This window comes from Cyprinus carpio, chromosome A17, assembly GCF_018340385.1.
Source record: "Cyprinus carpio isolate SPL01 chromosome A17, ASM1834038v1, whole genome shotgun sequence".
Lineage (NCBI taxonomy): Eukaryota > Metazoa > Chordata > Actinopteri > Cypriniformes > Cyprinidae > Cyprinus > Cyprinus carpio.
The window spans coordinates 6,022,514-6,047,853 of record NC_056588.1 but is presented as its reverse complement, the minus strand read 5'-3'; the positions used below and the strand labels follow the sequence as shown (position 1 = coordinate 6,047,853).

Genomic DNA, 25,340 nt, shown 5'->3' with positions numbered 1-25,340 from the left:
AATTCCCACTAAATTTCGACATTGAATAAATGATTACATTTTGCATTAAATAAATGAAGATTTTCTTTTCCTCCAAAGTCTTCTCTTACAAGTTTTGGTGTCCCGTGTGTCACCCGTCAGCCAATCGTCGTCCGCGTGACCTCCCACAGTCCCTCCCGTTCAATGCCTGGATCACAAACTTCCCATCATCACCAACATCACCGCGCACTCAACTCATTCAAACGGAGTGTGCCGCTTGAATAAGAGCTGCATGTGTACAGCTGTTCATTAAAATGACGTGGGACAAAATAGCGCTCTTCTTTTTACAGCTTTCATGGACAGTTCAGCATGTCACAGCCATTCACAGACATGACATCTATCCATATGGGATGTTTTACGGCGATGTAACTCTGCAAGAAGGGGACGATGAGACTTCTGAAGTGACCACGCTCACCAAACCAATGTACTTCTATGAGACGTCCTTCACTAACTTATATGTGAGTACATCTATCTATCTATCTATCTATCTATCTATCTATCTATCTATATAATAAAAGACAATATATATAATTAAAGCCAGTATATATACTAAATACCTGAAGCCAAAAATAATAAACATAAGCCAAAAATAATAATATTAAAAGGATTTCTTGTTTGTTTGTGATGAGCATGTCCCTCGGGCAATATGAATAAACTGTAAAAATATTTTCATTATTATGTTATGTAAAATTTGTATTAAATGTCTGTATAACTTGTGTCAATAATGTCTGCAATTCCTTTATTTATTAAAATTTTCATAATTGAAAAGTTTAGAAGTTTATTTTTTATAAGTTTAAATGTAAGAGTTAGGTCAATGCAATGAGCTTATTGCTGTAAGTTGTAAATATGATTTTATTCAAAAATTGTAAATAAAATGTTAAAAATAAAATGTTAGAATATGACCCCAGAATTATATAATAATATACAATAAACATTCTGTTTTGTGTCTCGTTCCAGGTGGCCACCAATGGAATTATCTCAACTCAGGATCTTCCCATGGAGAAGCAGTATGTAGATGACGGCTTCCCCACTGACTTCCCTGTCATCGCCCCCTTCCTGGCTGACATTGACACCAGCAAAGGAAAGGGATCCATCTTCTACCGGCAGACGGAGTCTCCTACTGTGCTGAAGCGGGCAGAAGCGGATGTCAAGAGAGGCTTTCCAGATGCCACGTTCACCCCAACTCATGCCTTTATCGCCACCTGGGAGAATGTGTCAGCTTACGAGGAGGTCACCCGCAGCTCTAGCCCATCCAGTCGGGTAAGAGAACTGCTAATAGTGGTACCAAATCTGACCCTGAAGGTCTGACTTTACCCAAGCTCCTTTTAGGCCAGGGTTATCAAAGCTGGTCATCTGTTTTCTGTCCTAATCTCAGGCCCAGAGGGGGTCTGAATGTACAATAGTGTCTCCCACTTACCTGCTATCCCAGAGCTTTTCATTTTACCTGCAATTCACAGGAACAATTGGTGGGTCTGAATTGCTCCTAATTGTCCCTGTCACCACAGCAACTAGATCTTCTTAACAACTCACATACCAAAGAAATGCTTAGGAAGGTTTTAGGTGAATAAAGCCACAGCATTTCTCAGTGGTCTGATGGGCTTTTTAAATCCAATATAGTATTTTCATTAAGTGTTGTCAAGTCAAGCTTTATGACTATCAAATTTTACACTGGACATTAAGCAGATTACCTGAATTATTAACTGAACAAAATCAATCAAAATGCCCTAAAATCAAACATTTATTTCTGATTATATTATCTATTAATATAATGTAATATTGTAATATAATAAAGATTATATTTTATAATTCAATAATGTATCGTAAAATTAATTAAAATTGTTTTTAGTGCAAAAAATGGGAATCCTAATTTATTTGCTATGGTATGTAATTATACACAATTAGAAGTTGTATTTTATTTGCATTTAACAATGATTTTCTCTAATATCCATCAGAAGAGCCCTGCAATTTGTTTTGAGTCATTATCCACCAGTTGGAGTGCATAAAAGTGCACTAGTGCATATAAGATTTATTTATTTTTTGGCTCTCTCATCCAGACAGCTGAGCAGAAACAGCTGCACTGCTCATGAAGTATTATCATTTGGTATTCACTGGTTCCGGAAGCAACATTTCTTCTCTTGTTTAGGTTGCATAAGGCCATGTTCATGTTTGTATCCTCAGAGTAAATATTATCAGGAATTTCACAGGCAGTGACTCACAACTGTTGGATCTGTCCTGATAGGCTTGCAGTCAGCAGAGAAAGAACAATGCTAAATGCAAATACCAAAATGCAACTAATCATATAATCATGCATATTTAGGATTGCTAAAAAATAAATAATAGTCTAAAAGATAATAATGTCTAAAATAGAGATGAAAACAATCTTTTATGTATTGTTATTGACATAAAATACAGTGCGTCCATCAAACCAATTGCATTTATTTGATCAATAATACAGTAAAATAGTAATATTGTGAGTTATAGTTGAACAATGTTAAAGACATGTTGAAGGTTTAATATTTTTGTGGAAACTGTGATATACCACTATTTAAAAGTTTGAGATAAAATTAAAAAAGAAAAATAAATGAATTATTTTGTTAGGCAAGGATGCATTAAATTGATTTTTTTTTAAAAGTGACAGTAAAGATATGTATAATGTTACAAATGATTTATATTTAAACAAATAATAATTCTGTTCTTTTATATTCATCAAAGAATCCTGAAAGAAAATTATATAACCGTTTTCACAAAATATTAAGTAGCAAAAAGCAGTTTTCAATGCTGATAATAATATGAACTATTATTAATAATTGAGCACCTTTTTAGAATGATTTCTGAAGGATTATGTGACACTGAAGACTGAAGTAAAGAAAGCTTTTACTATATTTTTGATCTAATAAATGCAGGCTTGGTGAGCATATGAGAATTCCTTCAAAAGCATTAAAAAATCTTAATTCTTCTAAACTTTCAACCGGTAGTGCATATATAATATAAAATACACATTTATCAAGGCGTTATGAAGAAAGAAAATACTGTAATATTGTTGTTGTGATGATGATGATGATGATGATGATGATTACTTTAATAGTATTGATGTAGTACCATCTCAAGTCCATAAACCCCTTCATTGTGGGGTCCTAATTTTTCTTTTGGTACTATAACATCTTTAAACAATCTTGTTTATGGGTGTTTTTCTGCACTGCTTCGAGGCAGTGTGGTCCTGCAATTAGGAGTTTGAAGCTGAAGACAGCAGGGTTGGGTGAGGGGATCCAGGAGGGATGCATGCTGGGGAACGAGGCAGCCCGAGGCTCTCTGAAAGCCAGATGCAGCATTGTCTCTCTGGTATTGGGGGGTTGTTTTGTGGAGGTGATGGCTCCAGTCGGGGACAGCTTGGATTACTAAACAGAGGAGAGGAATTTCACACACATCCTCTGCGTGTGTACGTGAGAGACTGGAAAGGGGGAAGGGCATCTTAATATCCTTGTTGAAATTTCATTCGGATATCTTGCTAAAGGGATAGTCCACCCAAAAATTAAAATTATGTCATCATTTATTCACCTTCATGTCATGTCCGAACCTGTAAGCACTTCTTTCTTCTGTGGAACACAAGAGAAGATGTTTTGAAGAATGTGGGAAACAAACGGTTTCGCTTCCCATTGACTTCCATTCTATTTTGTCCATACAATAATCAATCGAAATTCAAATTTGGTTACCAACATTCTTTAAAATATCTTATTTTGTGTGGTGGACTATCCCTTTAAGTCAACATGAAATCAGAATAGACCCAGTTTGTTGTCATAATAGACATTTATTGTCTTATTGGCAACAGTTCGTCGTTACTCAGAAATGAGTCCAAAGAAAATAATTTTTGTAATAATTTTCAATCAAAATGTAATGTAACTTTCCCCATTTTTGCAGCAACTGGACCAAGCCTCCTTATTTATATATTATATATATATTCCAAGTTTTACAGGTGCAGAAAAGGATAGTAGGGCAGTGAACTTTAGTTAGAATCAGTGTTGTAATTGTTTGTTAAAACTATGAAAAATGTTTTAATTGAAACAAAGCAGAAATAAAGTTAAATAAAAACAAATGATGAAAAACCTAAACTTAAAAACTACAATTACAAATGTTTCTAAAATATGTTTACTAAACATATTACTAAAATTAAAACTGAAGTGAAAATAAATTAAAGCTTAATAGAAATATTTAAAAAATAAAACGAATAAAAGCACATAACAAAATAACTAAAACTCTTATTAAAATGAAAAAAAAAAAAAAACTAATACTAATAAAAACTATAAAAGTATACAAATAATAGTAAAATAACAATAATAATATCCCATAGTTGACAAGAGCAAGGATGACAATAGACTTTTTAGTGGTCTGTTAAGTGCAGTAAAACTAAGTGTGAAAAACAACAAAAGGGGGAAGAGACGGTACTGATGTGGGGAACTCCTTGTAGGGGGCACATTTTGGTGAGTTACTAGGCTTGTAATAAGTTGTTAGAAACACCATATTTGGATTTCGCCCATGTTCTAGATGGTCGAGGTTTCCAGTACTGATTAATGTACACTGGAAACAAATCTTTTAGAGACCACTTTGTCCAAAAGTAAGGAGAAGGAAGTTCTTAAGTAAGCTATTTTAGATAGATTTACAGTATATAATGGAATATTTACAGCTGATAGGTTTTGAAAGTTTTATTACCTTCTAAAGTGCTGCACAGATTCTGGAGCCCTGAGTAATGCTCTTTCTTTCTTCTAGATAAACACATTCCAAGTGGTGCTTGCATACAACGAGAAGGATACTTATGCGCTCTTCCTATACCCTGAGGATGGCCTGCAGTTTTTTGGGACACGGCCCAAAGAATCTTACAATGTCGAAATTGAGCTTCCAGCTCGTGTTGGCTTCACCAGAGGAGAACTGTCCTTCCTCTTCTTTTCTCGGACAGAGGGGCCGTACTACAGCGTCACCAGCAATGAGCAGTCCGTCAAGAACCTTTACCAGTAAGCGTCAGAGGAATTACCATTTTCATTTTTCATTTTTCTTTCATGAATAATACAGAAAAATTTTTCAGAAACAATTTTTTTATTATTATATTATTATTAGATTGTTATTCATTTGTGTTTGTTCATAATAAATATCTAACATAACATAATAAAAAATAAAAAAATAAAATAAAAAAAACTATGTGAAATATTTGTTTTCAACTTTTATATTTTATATTATTTTTAAGATGTAATTTATTCCTTTGGTGGCAAAGCTGAATTCTTCAATGAATAGAAAGTTGGAAAAAATGCATTTATTTGGAATACAAAATCTTTTGTAACGATAAACATGTCTTTACTGTCACATTCAATCAATTTAATGCATTCTTGCTGAAAAATATTAATTTCTTTCAAAAAAAATTTTTTTTTTTAATCTTACAATAGTGTATGTTTCTCCAAACACTGAAAATAGGACATTAAATTATTATTTCAGATACATTTATTAATTTATATTAAAATATTGTATTTTTTATATTATACTATAATTTTATATATTATATTAAACTATATTAGAAAACATTAATTAATTAAAACATTAGTTTAAAACATTTCTTTGATTAATTTTAAAATATTTTAATTTCTATGATTAAAATTGTAATATTATAACTCTCCTCAGAAAAGGAAACATAGGAGAGCCTGGAGTTTGGCTCTTCCACATTGGAAACAGATATTCCTTCCAGAATGTCATTCCTGCACAGCATGAGACTGTTTTAACCAAAGCTCCCCCAGTCCTGGATGCTGTGTTCCCTGATGAAGACTACACAGAAACAGATGAGGAGGAGTACGATCGCATTGATCCAGACTTCCAAGATCCCAGCACAACGGAGTTTCTTGAGCCAGAGCAGGACTCCTCCCTACTGGAGCGTCTCAACCAGGAGGTGCCCCTTGGTCAGTCTCCACCTCAGCCCTCAGTGTCTGGTCCAGGCGCGTTTCCTCCACCGGATCCCCATAATCTCCCCTCCGAGGACGTGACCCGGCCTCAGCGGCCATTACCAAAGCACGCAATTCTGCAGGTGTACCCGAACCGTGTAAAGGATGTCCCACCTCACGCTTCTGGTGGTCAAGTGTTCAGTGTTGAGGAGAAAGTGGATTTTGACTCTGGAGGTGAGAGTTAAATGATTGTGATCCATAACCAATACTGATATATAAATCAACTGAACCTTTGCTAAGCACCGCCCTAAAAATGTTACTGACCAACCGTACCTTAGCACTGTTGCCATCTCAGTAATATTGTAACTTTTGCTTGTTTCTAATGTTTGTTTATGTACAGTATGCTTCATGTGTTTAGCTAGCAGTGTTGTAATTGTTAATTAAAATGAATTTTAACTCATTTTAAAACTAAAAAAAAAAATATTTTTCTGAAATTAACATAAACCAGAAATAAAACAAAATATAAATATTACATGAAAAACATAGACACACACACACACACACACACACACACACACACACACACACACACACACACACACACACACACACACACACACACAAATAAATCTCTCTCTCTCTCTCTCTCTCTCTATATATGTCTCTCTCTCTCTCTCTCTCTCTCTCTCTATCTATATATATATATATATATATATATAAAGCGGAAAATGATTAATTAAAAAACTAAAATAAAAAAATGACTACATAAAATTAATAAAACTTAAAAAAGAAAATGAAAATAAACTGTAAAAAAATAAAAACTTAAAAACTGCAAAAATGTTAATTCAAAAGATTAACATTAGTATATAAGTAATAATAAAAATAATACTGTTAGCAATTATCCAGTAATATATCCATAATTATTATACACTGAATAATATTAAAAGCACTTTTGTCACTTAAGAGCACATTTTAATAAAAATTATGCTGTTTATGTTAATGGAAATTTCCAGTTAATATTTAAGCTTAGCAAATGGACTCATAAATTACACCAGCACAGTTTTAATTGCACAATATCGTATAAAATTAATTTTAAAATTTTCCAAAAATGGCCAAAAAAAGAAGCTTATTAGTTAAAAACAAAAATCTTAAAATTCCCATATATGGTCATGCAAGTATCAATAAGTAGGTCTGTCGTTTTTTAATGCACCATTACTTTGATTCATATATTATTTGATTCAGTGTTGTGGCTTGGACTTCCTATTATTCAGTATAATTATCCATCTAAACAATCCAGAGAGAACTGAAGATTGTGTAGGAGTTTAACCTATGACTTATGACTGAGTTTGACTTTACTAGCCTATTTAAGAGCAATTTGTCTCTCTTTCCGCTCTCTCCTGCAGTGATCCATTACTCAACCGATAATAAAGAGACATGCGAGCGCTTCCAGCAGCAGTGCAGTCAGAACGCACACTGCACAGACTATTCCACCGGCTTCTGCTGTCACTGCAGCTCAGGATTCTACGGCAACGGCCGTCACTGCCTGCCAAACGGTAAGACTGCGGCGGGAATGCTCTAAAAAGAGCTGTTGTAAAAGCCACACATAACATGACCTTGTTCTGAAACATTTACAGTACATCTCTGGGGATGTATCACCAGTGTTTCTCTTTCCAACACAGTATTTTTAAGAGTAAAGATTTATATTTTTGTAATGCAAAGGAATTTGCAGAAATTTTTTTGATTTGGCACACACTTTTAGGTATGCAAATTCTATACAGTTATTTCCTGTTAAACTTGGTCTTTTACTGACTGCTCCACTTGTGTGCTGCTGAGTGGCCGCTAATTGTCTGTAATAGGCGAAAACTTGTGTTAACTGGTTGTGGTAATACCCACAACTTATTCCATAGTCTTTTTATTAAGAGTTGTGGCAGCCACACCAATTTTGTGGGAGGTTTTATGTCGGAAACACTTGATCTTTTGGAAAGCCTGAGCGGATTTCCCTAGAGAATCATTCTCCGGCCCTCATGGGGCATGGGTAACAGGATCTTTTCAAGACAGTGACATCACATTGGCCTTGTTTGACTGTAATTTACCTGTGAACATCGACTGCATGACTAAGTGTGAAAGAAATCTTGAGCCCTGTTTCAAAGAGTCACGTCTGGCTTGTGCTGAATGACAGACATTTGTGTCTGAGAGAAAATATTCGGTGGAAAAGCTTCCTCAGCTGTTGGATATGCATGTGTATACAGTAGGAGCTTTGTGTGGCCGGTGAGGGAGGTGATGTAGAGGGAAAACTATCCAAAACCACTCTGAAACAGCTGAGTAACTAGAGAAATTGTTGCTTTTGAGAGCAGTTTGTAAATTAAAGAAGCCCCAAAATGAATGTACATTTAATGCTTATTGTAACCTCTCAGATTTAGTTCTCAACTCAGAGAATTATTTAGATATCCACATACTTGCAAAAAAATCATTGTGAGTTTGGTTTTTTGATTTCGTCTCTATCTCGTCTTCAGGTGCACCTCATCGTGTGAATGGAAAGGTCAGAGGGACTGTACTGGTGGGTGGCACAGCAGTGCAGCTGGACAGGATCAACCTGCATGCCTACATCGTGGTGGGTGACGGACGAGCGTACACTGCCATCAGTGAGGTCCCAGAGCCAGTGGGTTGGGCCCTCATGCCTATGGCCCCTATTGGAGGCCTATTTGGTTGGCTCTTCGCCCTGGAGTTACCAAACAGCCTAAATGGCTTCAGTATCACCGGTGAGGCCGTCATGTTCTCATTTTTTACTTCTTTTATGGTGTAGAATGTTTGTCCTGCTGAGAGGTTTTGTTCTCACTAAGGGCTTTGCTAGTCTGATATTCAACGTATCTACTCAACCCCTTCCCCTTATTTAAGTCAGGTGCTCCATTATATAATAATATGTTTTCACTTTGAATGAAAAAGCCTGTTTTTTCTTTTTTGAAAAACACTTAAATATTCATCAAGCACTATTATAAGGGTCACATCACCCATCTGGATCTTATTTTGTGATATTTGTTTGCAGCAAAATGAGTGAGCACAACACCGCTCTTTAACGGCCTTTAATCATGTTGAAAACGAACATTTCTTTTTTACAGGTGCCGAATTCACTCGCCATGCCGATGTGACCTTCTATCCCGGAAACCAGCGTCTCAGCATCGTCCAGACAGCTATGGGTTTGGATAACCAGAACTACCTCAACGTGGACACTCATTTACAGGGCAGTGTTCCCTTCATCCCTCCTGGTGCAACAGTGCAGATAGAGCCATTTAAGGACACCTACCATTATTATCCTTCATGTAAGTTCTGGGGGAAGAAATTGGGGAATAAATATATCTGTCCATCTTCGTTTCTTCAATAAATGCAGCCTTGGTGTGCATAAGAGACTTCTTTCAAAAAACATAAAAAATGTTATCAACCCCAAACTTTTAAATGGTATGAGAGGTTGTGTTTGAGAATGGCTTAGCTATAAAAAAAAGGAAAAGAAAATGTGAGCTAAAAAAATTGATCTTGTGACATCTCCCGTCTACTCTATTTCCTTTTAAAGGAAGCTGTGTCTGATCTTGATGCACCCTAAATAAAAGCCATTTCTTATGTTGTTGAACATGAGGTTGCTTAACAATCAAATCCTGTGGGATTTTGGGTCTAAAATTAAAGCCCAAAGTTTGTTCTGAATTGCTTTCCTCTAAACTCTTGCATTTTTCCTGTTCTCAGTGATTACCTCCACCTCCGTACGTGAGTTTACAGTCGTCTCCGCTGAAAACGGAGCGGAGACGCACACTTTCCAGGTCAAACAGAACATCACGTACAGGGACTGCAATCACGGGCCCCGCAGCGAACTGGAGACGCAGGAACTGAGAATGGAACGCATATTTGTTATGTACGTCAAAGAGGAGCGCATCCTTCGATACGCCATCACCAACAAGATTGGCCCTCTCGGAGGTAGGCTGCCAGCACAGTTACAGCTGAAAACACCAAAATGACCAGTCACTGTTGTCACATTTTGTGGTATTGATGTGAAAGTGCTGATGTCCCAGTCAGGTTTAAAATGGAAGTAGCAACATATTTTTTCTTCCATAATGTGACATATATCTGAGTGTAACAGATTATTGAAAAAAGAAAAAAAAAAAGTAAGGTGGAGACTAATGCATCTTGTGTTAACTGGATGCAGGGGCAGGGTTTAAACAGACTAAATTTCAAGAATTCAACAACACATCAAAATATGTCGGTCTGTCGCTCACACCAGAAGGTCCAGTTATGACATTTTGATTTAACATTACAAGGTCAATTAAAAAAAAAAAAAAAACATATGCACAGATGAATCGTTCACAGTAAGATTTATGATGCATTTATAAACTAGATTAACTGGCATAGTAAAATGTCCATGGCTAACATGCTTCACCAGTTAAGCTATGCTGGTAACCACTATAATTATCCTGGTCCATCTGCTCGACCAGCAGAAACCAATATAAACCAGTTTGTACAGGCTTGGAAATGGCTGTCTTGTTTAAGCTAGATTTGTATTTTTTAGCAGGGAAATATAAGAACGAGTTTTCTTAAGCAACATTTTTAATTTGACAGGATCTGCATTTGTATCTGTATAGAATTTGTATTTCTTGTGTAGGTCTCATAACCCTGGGTTAAGACTACTTTTAGTTTTTATTTTATTTTTTTTAAAGAGGGTTAGCACATATTTTAATCCTGCATTGCAAAGCCAAATGTTTTGTTTAGCAACAGACAACCAATCACAAAGTGCCTCAATTAATGCCTAATTAATTATTCATGAGCGCTGTGCAGTTACAGTAACATTCACTTGCTCATCTTGTATTTTATGTATTTATTTATTTTTGTAGTGTTTCAGAAGGTGGTTTGCATGGTGACATTTACACCATTCGACAAGCAGTTATTTAAGACTTTTTCAAACAAAAAGAAATATTTTTTCTAAATTTTCAGAACCTGACTTCAGAACTGAAACATAACTATCCACGACTAATTACTATCCCAGGGTGAACTATGTGAAACGTAACAAGATAACCAAGGATTATGTGAACTCAGGGTTTGGAATTATACTAGTTTAACAGTTTCAAGTGTGGGAAAAGCCTTTCTTTTTGTTTATTTTGTTGTCGTCTTCTCAATTTTTGTGGAAAATCTGCATAAAACCTTTCTTACTTAGTCTCCCTGTATATGGCCTCCTGCTCATCCTTCATTTAGACTGACCCTCATTTTTGGCATACTTTCTTTATTAACATGCTGAGTGATGTGGCAATGAGATGTCTGGCTCTCACACAGGACTTACATTGGCTTAGGTTTAGCTGCCATCCCATCATGCAAAATAGGAGGTCTAAGATAACCACCCCAAACCACCTGCTGCATTCTACCACAGCCCGGCATTAGACTGTAGACCCAGGGGCTGGAGAGATAGGAGGACTGTATTTAAAATTAACTATGTCTGTGAAGTGAGCCTGTAGCATTTTATGGGGCTTTGTGTGTGCAATTTGTAACAAATCCCTTTATCCAGCGACTTCCCTTGAGGAATAAATCAAACGTTTCTTTTTTAACCCCTCGATTTGTGACCTTCTAAGGCTGTGTAAATCCCAAAAAAGGTTTTAGTGGGATGATGGTGCATTACATTGCACTTTGTACGGCCCTGTGGATACTGGCTGGTGCTGTAGATGTTGACTTTAGGATGATAAGTGGGGCTTTGATGAGCATATCACCAGCTGTGTTGTATCTAGTTCGTGGGCCGAATAAGATCCAGTTTCCTAGAGTTGCACAATCGTCAAAACCTGATGTGACCTTCCATTCGTTTGCAATGTTTATATGCGAAGGTAGAACATCCCTGCCTGCACTGCATCATAATGAATTTACTCTTCACCATTAGAGGATAAAAACATAAGCTAAGCCTCATTTAGTATAAAAATGATACAAATATCTATCTATTTGTATGTATATATCTATATATAAATATATTTAGAGGTAGGGATGTGCATTTTGGTCAGATCATGCGCTCTGAGAGTGTTTAGTGTTTGTTGAGTACAATCTACTCCAGATGTTGATATATAACCTATATTGTGAGTGTGATGAAATTCATACTGCTGGTATTATTATGTTCACTCAGACAAAGTATCCATAATGGGGTGGTGGGTAGAGGAATAGTTGTGGAGTGATGTTGTGGGAACAGAATGACACCCTGGAATCCTTGTATCCAAGAGAGCCATGCATGGCCTCTGGCCGAGGCTGGAAAACACAGCTGCCACTCTGTCCAGTGTGTTCGGCACAACTGACATATGGTTATTAGACCAGTGCTGACGCATCTAAGATATTAGATTAGACTGAGGTGGATTCACACGCTGATATGTGACCATATATCATGTCATTATGGTCCTGCTGACTGTGAATATGAAGAGTATGTAGCTGGATCTCAGTTCTCAGTCATTTCAGACCAGCTGTTAGAGTCTAATGTGGTTAATGAAGTTTTTTACCCACAACCTGGGCTGATGGAATTCATTCATGATCCCTTTAAGGCAAGTCAGTTCACTTGGTGGCCATCTTGGCAACAGCCTAAAAGATTTTTTCTTGTCAAGCAAACCCAGCTCTTATCTATTCTATAAGTTTTACATTTTATCAGTTCATGCATTCCCTGGGAATCAAACCTATGACCTTGGCGTTGTGAGCACCATGATTCTAATGTGTGAGCTATAGAAATGCTTGAAACAATGTAATCACTCATACATCGATGATATGATTCATTCTGCTTCTTAAGCAGCAAATCCCACTGTATTTTCCAGGCTAGTCAAACTAATTTCTAGCATGAAAAAGCAATATCTCTATTTTACCTGAAAGTTAAGATTTTAATTATTGCAACATTTTGTTGCCATTTATCGCCTGCTGCACCCATGGTATGGCAGCAAAGTTCCTTGATTATTACGCCGGAATGAGAGTATAGTACCTAACCATATTGGCCTAGAAAATCGCAACTTTTAATTTTCCATCAGTCTTAGTACACGATGTAACTACAGAAGAGTCAAGTTTTAAATAGGAATATATCTAAACTCTTTGTTAATTTTTGAGCGAGATGCTAAAGGTCTAATCTGATTCAGTGATCTATGCTAAGCTAAAAGTGCTACTGCCAGACCTGGAGATCGGCTGAATGGTTTCGAAAACGGTAAAACTCAACGACAGGGTTTTTGGTAGCATGGATGGATGTTGGTCTAGAAACATGTCCTACTTGTGTAAATCAAATTATGCATGAGTCTTGGGTTTGTTCAAATGAATGTGTCGAACAATGATGGTCAGTGTGTTCGGACTTTCAATTGCTTTTCTGTTTCTTCTGGACCTTTAATGGGGCTTAGCTCCACAAGCCCCCATATCACACTCTTGACATTGTTTTGTGAACTACAGAAGGAGTGTTTCTCTCCCGTTTGCGACAGCAGTTTCCCACCTGGTCCATCCACCCCTTCGTTTTCCTCAAAGTCTCATGCTAACCAGCCCCCCGCCCCACTGGTCTGCTGCTGTCCCTTTAATTAGCACTAAGTTGAAAGGAATCCCCGAGCCACTTTGGCAACATTTGTCCTGTAGTTTCTCTCCACTTCTCCCCTCCCCTGTGGAGTCACCTTAAAGGGGACCGTCTTTCTCGTTCTCCCTCACTTCAAACAAAAGTCTTCCTGTCTGCCTTTGATAATTGGCCAAATTGGTCCCTGGCCTGGGGTGAGGAAATCAAGCTGTTTTTAATGTGTGATGAGTAGGCATTGGGTGGGGTGAAGGTAGTCCACATGGCCCAAGGGTCCCAACAATGGGTCCCTCATGGTAGGCCGAATGGGTAAGAGCACAATGAAGTCCTGTTGTCTTGGTCTAAGAGGTTTTGTAATGTCACTTGTAGTTGTAGTAATGGTGTGTGAACCACCCTGAGTTTTAAGACCCATTTAAAGGTGTTGTGTTTTCCAGGTCAAGAACTTTGTCCTCAAAGGTCAAACCAAAGACCATTTTAAATCGTACAGGTTTGTTGGGAAGCAAAGTGTTCACACCTCTCCGTATGTGAACACCTGTGAATGCACGTTTATCACAAAGACTCGTTATTTCTCAAGGTCTGTAGTTTTATAACACTCACAAATATCCACTTTCATTGATGATCTCAAAGAGTATACTTCCACCGATATCTTGAGTAAACAGCAATACAATCAGTCAGTATTATAAACAGGCACAAATCACTATACACAGAGGTTCTGATAGGGGATTTTTGCAGCGATGCCTTAGAAGAACCATTTTTGGTTCCCCTCAATAAGGAACAGTTAAGGAATTAAGGAATAGCTCACCATCAGGCAATGCAAGATGGAGATGAGTTTGTTTCTTCATCGTATCAGATTTGGAGAAATTTAGCATTACATCAATTGCTCAACAATGGATCCCATTCAACAAATTGTGAAGAAAAGTTTCATATTCCAAACAAACAATAAAAACATCAAAATAATTCACAAGTAATCCACATGATTCCAGTCCATCAGTTAACATCTGGTGAAGCAAAAAGCTGCTTATTTGTAATAAACAAATCCATCAAGACATTTTAACTTCATGTCTTCTATCAGTAATATTGCTTTCTATGTTTATTTGTATATCTGGTTATGGTATTCTCCCATTTTAAATGCTCAGCTTATTTTTAAGTTAGGTGGTTCCTTATTGGCTTGTTGTTTCTTTTGATCATCAGCTGGAAAAAATTTGTTCAGAAAGTGATGCCAATAGTATTGTTCCTGTGTGTCGTTATCACTATAGCGAGGTTGTGGACTTTCTTATTCTCACAGGATTAGAACAATTAATAAAATTGTATTGTTAATGTTATAGTCCTTGGTGTAAATGAGCCTTAACTATTAAAATCTGTTGGCCCCCTTTTATGGAAGTGTTTCACTCTGCTTTCTATGGGACTGGTCTAGTTGAGATCCATGGAGATTACATAAGAAGTTATTTGTAGTGACATAAGCTCAGTTTGTTGCATTCCTATTTATAATTTGGTTGCCTTCACATATTTTCGCAGCTGGAGACCCAGAGCCCGAAGACGTGAATCCCTGTTACTCTGGAAATCATGACTGTGACACAACCGCACAGTGTGTGCCGGCCGAGGGACAGCTGTTTTTGTGCCAGTGCGCCACAGGTTACAGAGGAGATGGTCGCAACTGTTATGGTAAGAAAAGTTATATGGAAAGCTGTAAATTCAATTCCAGGTCCTTGACACTCTGTTTAATCAGTCCATGGTCTGGAATACTTTGGTAAAAACCCAAAACATTTGTCTTCCTTCATTAGAGCCATGCATCTTCGTAACATCAACATTGCAGGTCGCTCAGAGGTGAGGTCATCACCACTGTAGTACATTAGCGTAGCCAGACGTTTCCTATCCAATAAGTCAAACGCAAAGTAGAGGAAACCCTCAGAATCATGAACGTGTCCAGGGGTCTTTCCCCCCATCTGCTGTCTCTCATCTTCTTCCTCCCACAGTTACCAACCAAACAACAGAAAGACTAAACACTCTTTAGGTGGAATGTGGGAGATCTGTGGGGTTGTGGTGAGTCTGGGGAAGATTTGTAAGCGAAGACACGTTTCTGTGGCATTTCTGTTTGAGCTGCACACGCAGAGGCCACATCCTCAGCTTTAAGCTTGTTGGGGGGGGGCTCAGACCACCTGATATTTCCTCACTTAAAGAGGAGGGAGAGCAAATCACCCCTTCCCTCCGGAAAACTCCCTATGTACTCATACAGATGTGCGTTTTATTCTTGAGACCCTTAATCCAGCTGATATTTGACAGAGACGTAATGATGTCTGCATTGAGATCAGTTTTTTTTTAGTTGTTTGAACTGATTCACAAAGCAAATAAGAGGTCGTAGCTGTTTATTTTATAACAGGTTGTTTGGAACAAATTGATACCGATTTAAAAATGACATTTTCTTTTTTGCACATACAGTAAAAATGAACATTCTGGATGAGAGAGCATTATGGAGCAATGCATATTGCATATCAATATCACAAACAAGATGAATGATTCAAAATAATGCTGACAGTTTCTAAACAAGAAATTTTGTGGATCATTTTTTTTATTACATTAATAAGCTCATTTGCGTAAACTTAACATAAGCTGTTTTAAATCACTGGATTCACCCATAAAAAAAATTGATTATGTGTTTGTTTTAAGGCATCATGTTCCTATTAGAGGATAATTTTATCACCTGTCTGAACTCTTCACTCTAGAGTAGATAATAAGGGGGTCAAGGAAAGAGAGCAGAGAAAAATCAAGAGAGAGAGGGGGGCCGTGTGTTCCTTACCCTCCCTGTAATTAGCAATGATCAAAACCAGTTCTCCTGCTGACCAGCTCTTAGCCCACCCAGAGCCTCAGGCCTCTTCCCACGCACTCCGACAGGGACGAGATCCCTTGCTATATTTCTCTGTCTTCACAAATGGCAGGATCTCAAGACATGCTTTATCTCTCCAGCACCTGACTGACATGTTTGATGCACACCAAAACAATGAATATTGTAGTGTTATTGGTTAAGAGCAGAGCGTTATAGGTCGTAATTGAGCAGTTGTTCTCTCTCTGTAGATGTGGATGAGTGTGCAGAAGGTCTGAGCTCCTGTGGTGCTCATTCTTACTGTATGAACCTGCCTGGGAGCCATCGCTGTCAGTGTGAGAGCGGATTCGAGTTTGGATTTGATGGCCGGACATGTCAGGGTAAGATACATCTTAACAAACTCTTCCTGCACACTACACAACGCAGCTTTGAATGAAAAAAAATGGCATGCAATTATACATATAAAATTACAATATGAAAATTAAATTTCCAAACAGTTGAAGTAATTAATTATTTAATTAATTTATTTACATTACATAATACAGTATATAAACATATAAAAGTCTAAGACCTAAAGTTATCTGTGTTCATATCTTAAATAAATCTGTCAATGGCTTTGTTTGGAAGTATATAATACAAACTATACTACTCTGTCTGCAGAATACAGTATTTACTCATAGAATGTCCATATAGCATTATTTCTTGACTTATTATTTGTTTTGGTTATTTATTATTTAATATAAATTATTAAAATCTTTTAAATATTAATATTATCTCATTAAAATTATGCAAAATACACTACCTTTCACCTATTACCTTTTTGAATGAATGTAATGCTTTTATTCAGCAACAATGCATTCAGTTGATTAAAAGTGACAGTAAGGGCATTTGTAATGTTACAAATGTTTTCAAATAAATTCCGTTCTTTTGAACTTTCTATTAATCAATGTATCACAGTGCCCACAAAAATATTAAGCAGCCCAACTGTATTCAACATTCAAAATAATCAAAAATGTTTCTTGAGAACCAAAAAGACTGAAGTAATAGCTGCAGTAATTTATTCACAGAAATTACAATTTTAAAATATATTTAAAAAGAAGGCAGTTAATTTAAATTGTCATAATATTTCACAATATTACTGTGTTTTCACTGTATTTTTGTTCAAATAAATGCAGCCTTGATGAGCAACACCAACCTTTTTAACTTATTTTCCAAGATAAAAACTGGATGCTGCTTAGCGTCTTAAATGTTTATTGTTATACTCTACGCTGTCCTATTCCACATACTATATTGCACAGTATGCAGTATATCTAAAATAGCTTCTAAGAACATGGTCATCAGTTTATATGTGACTCAGTCTGAGTTGCGTGCTGTCAGTGTTGGTGAATCACAGGCTTATTCTCTCAGCTGAATGCTGTAGGTGAAGGGTTTGCAGTGCGGAGAGAGGCATGGGTAACCAGAGATGCTGGGGAAGGGAGGGTATTTTGAAACAATGACCCAATGTCCTCACTCAGGGAATGTGCGTAGGAGACGAGCAGCTGAAGAACACAAGGGGTCATAGGACAGTTAACTCTTCTTCTTCCTGTTCAGTGCACTCTGGTCTTTGACGGGATAGTGGGAGTTTGGAGCCATTTGGGCAATAGCTAGTATGACTCTGACTAACATCCTGAGAAAGCGGTTAATGCGGTGCTTGTTGAGTTACAGAGTGAGCGTTGTGTTTTGTGGTACGTGCAGATGTGGACGAGTGTCGTGACCAGCCGTGCCACACCCATGCCTTGTGCTCAAACAGTCCGGGATCTTTCCAGTGCCAGTGCCGACCGGGATACCATGGAGATGGATTTCTGTGCCACCCTCAAAATGGTAGTTGCTTGCAGATTTGGATTTAAACATTCTTTTATTCAAGTAAAGTCCCAAATTCTATAATATCTGGTTCATTTGCATTGAAGGTCGTCCCAAGACTCAGTGTGAGCAGCACAGAGACAGTCTTCAGAGTGGAAATGGTGGTGTACCTCTGATAGGAGCTTTCATCCCTCAGTGTGATGAGGAGGGTCAGTACAGGCCGCAGCAGTGCCACGGGTCCACAGGTCACTGCTGGTGTGTGGACAGTAGGGGACAGGAGAGAGCGGGCACCCGAACTCCACCCGGAGCCCCGAGAATAAACTGTGACGAGCCTGGTACGACAGCTGCACACATAGTGTTTCCAGTTTCATACCAAGTTTCCAGTATGAAACAAGTTTTCAGTCCTAAATAAGACCAAAACAACACATAAAACTATACAATCACAGCTAATCGAATATATACAGCTATGTGGAGAGGGATGTTGGTCTACTGGGATTTCACTGTGAATGGTGGAGCTACTTTAAGCAATCAAACTTACAAATTGGTATTGGTGAACAATAAAAAAAAGCTAATAAAATCCCATAGACTTACCTTACAGCCATATATACATACCAGAATACCATAGTAGAACACCACTGTAGCACCAACTTTTGCATGGGCTACAAGTCTAAAACATGTTTGACATGGACACCATGCTGTTGTTTGTCAATTATAGGCTTTCTTATTCGCTAAGTAGTTTCACATCATGTGTAAGTAATCATTCTAATTTGTAGCAGAGCTTACAGAGTCCAGTCTGCCCTGTGTTTATCCAGATTACAGAGCAGGAGGAAAATATGAGCAGCAAGTTTAGTCCATTTCAACACCGCCAATGAATGTGTCCTCTTCTCACCATAGTTAGAAATGCCTCCTATTTCATCTCGCTGTTTTGTAGCCAAAAATGACACTGACGAAGAAGGAAAGATGCTTTGGAACTTTCATTAGATGATTTAATTAGATTATATGAAACGGAAAACACATAGAAAATACACTGGTATGAGGTTCAGGTTTAGATTATTATTATTTTATATATTTTAAATTATTTTAAAATAATATATTTCTTATTAATAATAATGTAATCAACAATCATTAAAATACTAGATTATTCATAAATATTTTTAATTATAAAAATGTTATTTTAAATTATTAAAAAATATATTTATTATTATCTTCATCATTATCATCATCATAAAACTGATTCAGTAGTTTAAATTTGTAAAATATCTTTAAAGGGGACATCGAATGCCCATTTTTCATAAGTTGGTATGATTCTTTATGGTCTTCATGAAATGTCTGTAACATACTTTGGTTAAAATTCCTCAATGGTCATGTAAAACAATTCTTTTTACCTGGTCAAAAACAGCTCTGTTCACAGCTTCTTATTTCGGTGCATGTCTCTTTAAATGATAATGAGCTACTGCTCACTCCACGCCTCTCTTCTGATTTTTGTGTATTTGGTGGCACATTAATATCAAAACCAAAACAAATCCACTGCGTCCTCAGTGGCTCTGATATCGGGAATCAGCGGTCGTGGGCGGGGCTTGAGCAGTATGATGTCATACTGCTCAGAAAATCTAAACGGGTTGATAATTGAGACTGTTAAGGTTTTTTGGGGGATTAAAAAAAAAAGGAGTGAATGGACTTTTTTCATCGTAGGGTGGATGTGTCCATACACTGCTAAGACACCTTTATATGCAAACACCATGTAAAAGTTAATTTTCCACCCAGTGCCCCTTTAAAAATACTTGTTTTTTATTTTTTTCATGCTGGATTAGTCATTGGCAATTTTCATTGTTCACTTGATTAATCTCTTATTGGTTATGGATAAATATCCCCATATTGTGCTGTAATATGCTCCTGGTTTCTCCTCTGACACCCAGTGACTCCAACCCAGCATCCAGAGACGGTCTGTGAGCGCTGGAGAGCCAGTCTGTTGCAGCAATATGGAGGCCAGCCGGAATCCCACCATTATCTACCTCAGTGTGACTCTGCCGGGGAGTTCAACCCAGTTCAGTGCTACGGAGACAGCAGCTACTGCTGGTGTGTGGACCAAAACGGGCGGGAAGTACCAGGAACCCGTTCACACGATGCTGTGAAACCTGCCTGTGAGTGACGCTTGCTGTGAAACCCAGAGTTTCCTCATGAAAAAACACTGGTTAAATGGTTTAACGCTTGGACATCTACATTCTCATGTTCACATTTAGAATAAGGGCCAACAAAATGATTTGTATTTCCAAGATAAAATGATCTGCCACCTTTTAGGTATACCTACTGTGGCCCCTCCCACCATGCACCCTCTGCCACGCCCAGATGTGACCCCACCTCCAACAGGCACGTCCCTGCTCTATGCCCAGGGCCAACAGATTGGGGTTTTGCCTCTCAATGGCACACAGATGGACAAGCAGAGATCTTCAGTGCTGCTTGCTCTACATGTGAGACTTGCACACTATTGATTGAAATACTGAAGTCTGTGGCTTTGAGAAAAGAAATACTAATTCTCTCCTGTTTACTCTTTCAGGGCTCTATAGTGGTCGGCATTGATTATGACTGCAGAGAAAGGAAAGTTTACTGGTCGGATCTGGCTGGACGGACAATCAGTCGAGCCAGTCTGGAACCGGGATCAGAACCTGAGATTATCATCAACACAGGTATGTTTGTTTTGAATTATTATTCAAATCTGATTAATATAATATAATATAATATAATATAATATAATATAATATAATATAATATAATATAATATAATATAATATAATATATTGTTTTTCAGCTCTGACGAGTCCTGAAGGTCTTGCTATAGATGCCGCCCGTAGGAGACTGTTTTGGGTGGACAGCACATCAGATAAGATTGAAACAGCGAACCTTGATGGAAGTGACAGGCGTGTTCTGTTTGACACAGATTTAGTAAATCCCAGAGCCATCGTTGTGGACTCCCGTACAGGGTATGTGCTTCAGATTGCTTAAAGATATCAAACTATGAGCCATTCTGCTATATATCTTTGCTATCTTGCATATTATTTTTGTACATTTTTTCATATTTATTTAGATTTTAAAAATACATTCTGAATAAATATTAATAATATCTATAAATATAAAATATAAACAATTTAAAAATACACACACACACACACACACACACACACACAACCCAAGCTGTTTTAATTCTATGGATTTTGCCAAGAGGTCAATCTGTGATGTTTATATCCTATATATATACTGTATAGTTCTATTTTATTATTTCTTTTAATCAAACCATTATTTTTTTTTTTTTTTTTTATAAACAGAAACTCTAGAGCATATCATATCCTGTTGCCCATATTCATTGCAAGGTCTGAAGTAATGTTGCATGCTTAAATCTAATGCATCTTAGTTTCTCAAATAGATGCCACCAATTCTTCATTCAATGCATTTTTTAAGCATTATTTTTTAATAAGAAGAAGAATATATTTTTTTAATCTTTTATACATTCTGTATTTTTATTTTGAGCATACTGGATCACTTAGCATTAAAACCATTAAAAGGGGCATCTCTGCTTAACTGATCCTATAATTGGCTGCTTTAATGAACCCTCATTTCCCCTCCATCATCAGCTTCCCATGCTTCCTTTTTACATGAGCGCTTCAAAACCTAAAATCTGTTATCTGCTTTGTGAAGAGTGTGATTGAGCGGAAGCAAGAGAACAGTGGAAGGCATGCAGAGAAGCGAGAGAGTGAGAATGTGTATGGGAGGCAGAGAAAATAAGAGGGCAAGGCTACAGATTGGCCCAGATGTTAGCATTGCTTCAGTGTCTGGCAACGTGCACAAACACAGCCATCTGCAACATCTGGAGCAACTGAACTAGGGTGGAGAACAGGAGATATAACGAGGACCTCACGGGCCATGAGAATAGCCGCTAATGTGTTTGTGTTTGTTGGTGCTGTGATTTGCTCTGCATTGCTAGTTTGTTTTTGCTGTCACACAAAAATGCATGCATGAGGTGATGGTTCCGATTAACAGGCCATATGGGTTGAAGTCTGGTGCATTAGTCAAGAATTTTATGAAACAAATATTTAATTATACAAGCAGTTTTGTAAAATTGCACTGTCAGCTGATTTTCTGCTTGGTCTTATAAATATCTTTTACTTCAAATAGCCTGAAATTGTGATTTTGTGCTTCTAAATCCTCAGGGAGAGACATAAGTAAACCTTTTTTTTTTTTTTTTTTTTTTTTGAGTGATTCACCTTAGCCATAGTGTAAGTTTGTTATATTAACCATTTCCTGAGGGACTGAGATTCTCTCATAGGCCTTGCTTTAAACATCTTGTTTAGATCAATGCTAAATAGAGCAGAGGCGTTTTGTATGTTTTTCTAGATTCAGGAAAACATGAAATTCAACACTTGCATAAAATTTAAACTGTGTGTCATCTTTCCACCCATGTCAAAAGCCTTATATTTCAATGTAACGCATCAAATGCAAATATCTTGGCTGGTCAAAAGTTTGAAATAATTAAGATGATAACAACAGTAAAAACAATATTGTAATATTATTACAATTTAAAATAAGGGTTATCTTTATATATTTGTTTGTATATTCTTGTAATGGCAAGGCAAAATTTTGAGTTTGCATAATGTGTAATTATTTTTTAATAATTTATAATTATTATATTTCAAATGTAAATTATAATTGTAAAATTATAAAAATAATTACATTTATAAAATTATATTTTAGAATTATATTTATATATTTTATGTATCATTACAATTTAATAAAAATATAATTACATTTATAAAATTATATATTTGAATTATTTATATATTTATATAAAAATACATTCTGAATAAAGAATAATAATAATAAGATCTATTTTAGATAATTTAGAATTTTTCCAATCTTTACACAGAACACTCTACTGGACTGACTGGAACCGGGAAGCTCCTAAAATCGAGAGCTCCTCTGTGGATGGACAAAACCGAAGAGTCCTGGTACAGGATGGCATCGGACTGCCCAATGCTTTGACTTATGACTCCACCACACGCCAGGTCTGCTGGGCCGATGCAGGTATGTGCCTCGCTCAAAACCCAGACTATAAACTACCAGTTTACAAACTTACCATTTACAATGTAGGCTAGTTTTTGCATACCATTGCACCTGAATTAGATGGATACCAAGATATCAGACAGGCACTGAAAAAGCTCATTAATAACCTCTTTTTTTGTGTTGGACAGGAACCAAGCGCCTTGAGTGTATATCACCTAATGGGACAGGGAGACGTGTGGTCCACAGTGACCTAAGCTACCCCTTCAGCATGGTCGCCTTCGCCAATCACTACTATTACACAGACTGGAGGAGGTAAAGCAGCACAGCACATGCATGTACAAGACCATATGACCACCAGAATCCTAATCTGAAATAGTTCTATTCATGAATGTTGCTATATTACATTTTAAAAAAAGTCCTTCATGCCTGTTTCACTTCAATTTTGTGTCACACTAGATCTTGTGCTCTATTCACTTCCATTCACACTCAATACAAAGAATCCAGAACATCAAGCAGAGTAGATAATGTGTTTTTTTATCTTTATAAAAGTTATTGTTATCTGTGAACAACTTAAGAACAGAAGCCCTGGAGCTTATTCATGTTTCTTGTGAGGTCCAGTTAAAGTTGAATAGTACGGTCTCTTTATTAATGAAATTGTTATAAAAATGACTAATCTCATTTTCTTTTGTGGTGTTTCAGAGATGGGGTCATCGCTCTCAGTCGAGATAAGCAGTCAACAGATGAGCACTTGCCTGATCAGAGGTCTCATTTGTATGGCATTACAGTCGCCCCTCCACACTGTTTATAAGGTACTACTTATACACTGTTTATACTATACTATAAGGTACTGGTAATGTATGTAAGCTTTTGTCTAATACATTTTCCATGCATATTTTTATTTTTATTATATATATATATATATATATATATATATATATATATATATATATATATATATATATATATATATATATATATATATATATATATATATATAAAAAATTAATCAAACGTTTGGGTGAGTAAGATACATTTTGTTTTATAAATTATTTTATTCAAATAAATAAATTACATTTTAAAATATATTAAAATAGGATGCAGTTATTTGAAGTTGTAATAATATTTTGCAGTATTACTGTTTTTACTGTATTTTTGGTAAGATATATGCAGCCCTGGTGAGCATAAGAGATTTCTTTCAAAAACATACAAATCTTACCAACCCAAACCTTTTGAATGGTATATTGAAGTACTCTGTATATGCTTCCAATGGACTTCTCCTAATGTAGTTTAGTGAATAAAAAAAAAGATTTATGATTTAAAAATACAGCCCGAGACAGATTTTTCTAAAGTGTCTGTATTTGTCCACATACACCTAAAAGCACATCATGTTTACAGTGTAGAAAACCATGGATGACCTGTTTTTCAGCAAATAACAGGATAACATATTTCAGACATGAGCTGTCAGCTTCAGGCACTTAAGAGAAAAGTACAAAGCACCTGCTGCCAAATCACTGTAGTTTTAACAGCGGCGATGAAACACTGGTGTCACACTGGTACTTCAAAGCATGTCGGTTCTTTACAGTAGGTGTTTGTATATCTGTACCAGCATATGAAAGCAGGCAATTTCCCCCAGTAGAAAAAGACATGTTGTCGTGTTTGCCCAAACGTGGCTTTCTAAGGATTTCCGACGAATTGTGTTATAGGGAGACGCTAATGACAGAGCCATCGTTACATGGTGCTATTTTGGGCGAGAGTTTGGAGAGCTTGTGCTGTGGGAATCGCGACGGACACGTGGACTCAGAAGAGAGCCGATCACAGAACCTGCAAGTCTCGACGAACGTCACCGTCAATGCCAAAGTGCAAATTTACAAACATGAGAGCGGGAATATTTTCTAAAAATATAGTTTTGTAAATTTGTTTTGTACCTCATTTCTTTCTACTGTACTTTTATATGTGACTTTTTGTTAAAAAACCTAAAAAAAAAAATTAAAAAATAAATACCCTAAGACTTTAGTTGTAATTTCAATGTTTTTAAATACACTAAAATAATACTTTGGGGGAAAAAGTACTACCCAAAGTGGTCTTTTACCAACCTTAATTTTTTTTTATATCCTTTTTATCTTTTGTAAGATGTGATATTTATAACAATAAAATGTGACTGACAACTTTA

General features: G+C 36.7%; 1 protein-coding gene across 1 annotated transcript; it reads left to right on the top strand.

Moving 5' to 3' along the window:
• The first annotated feature begins 178 nt into the window (after positions 1-178).
• LOC109065101 (nidogen-2-like) lies at positions 179-25,340 on the top strand. The gene is made up of 20 exons (XM_042773706.1): positions 179-476; positions 976-1,278; positions 4,780-5,021; positions 5,680-6,167; positions 7,337-7,486; positions 8,447-8,692; positions 9,050-9,250; positions 9,666-9,893; positions 14,977-15,123; positions 16,531-16,659; positions 18,014-18,139; positions 18,226-18,453; positions 20,035-20,259; positions 20,417-20,586; positions 20,673-20,802; positions 20,925-21,096; positions 23,034-23,191; positions 23,359-23,482; positions 23,870-23,979; positions 24,874-25,340. The coding sequence occupies exons 1-19, from the start codon at positions 273-275 to the stop codon at positions 23,976-23,978; spliced, it is 3,780 nt and encodes a 1,259-aa protein (XP_042629640.1). The 5' UTR covers positions 179-272; the 3' UTR covers position 23,979; positions 24,874-25,340.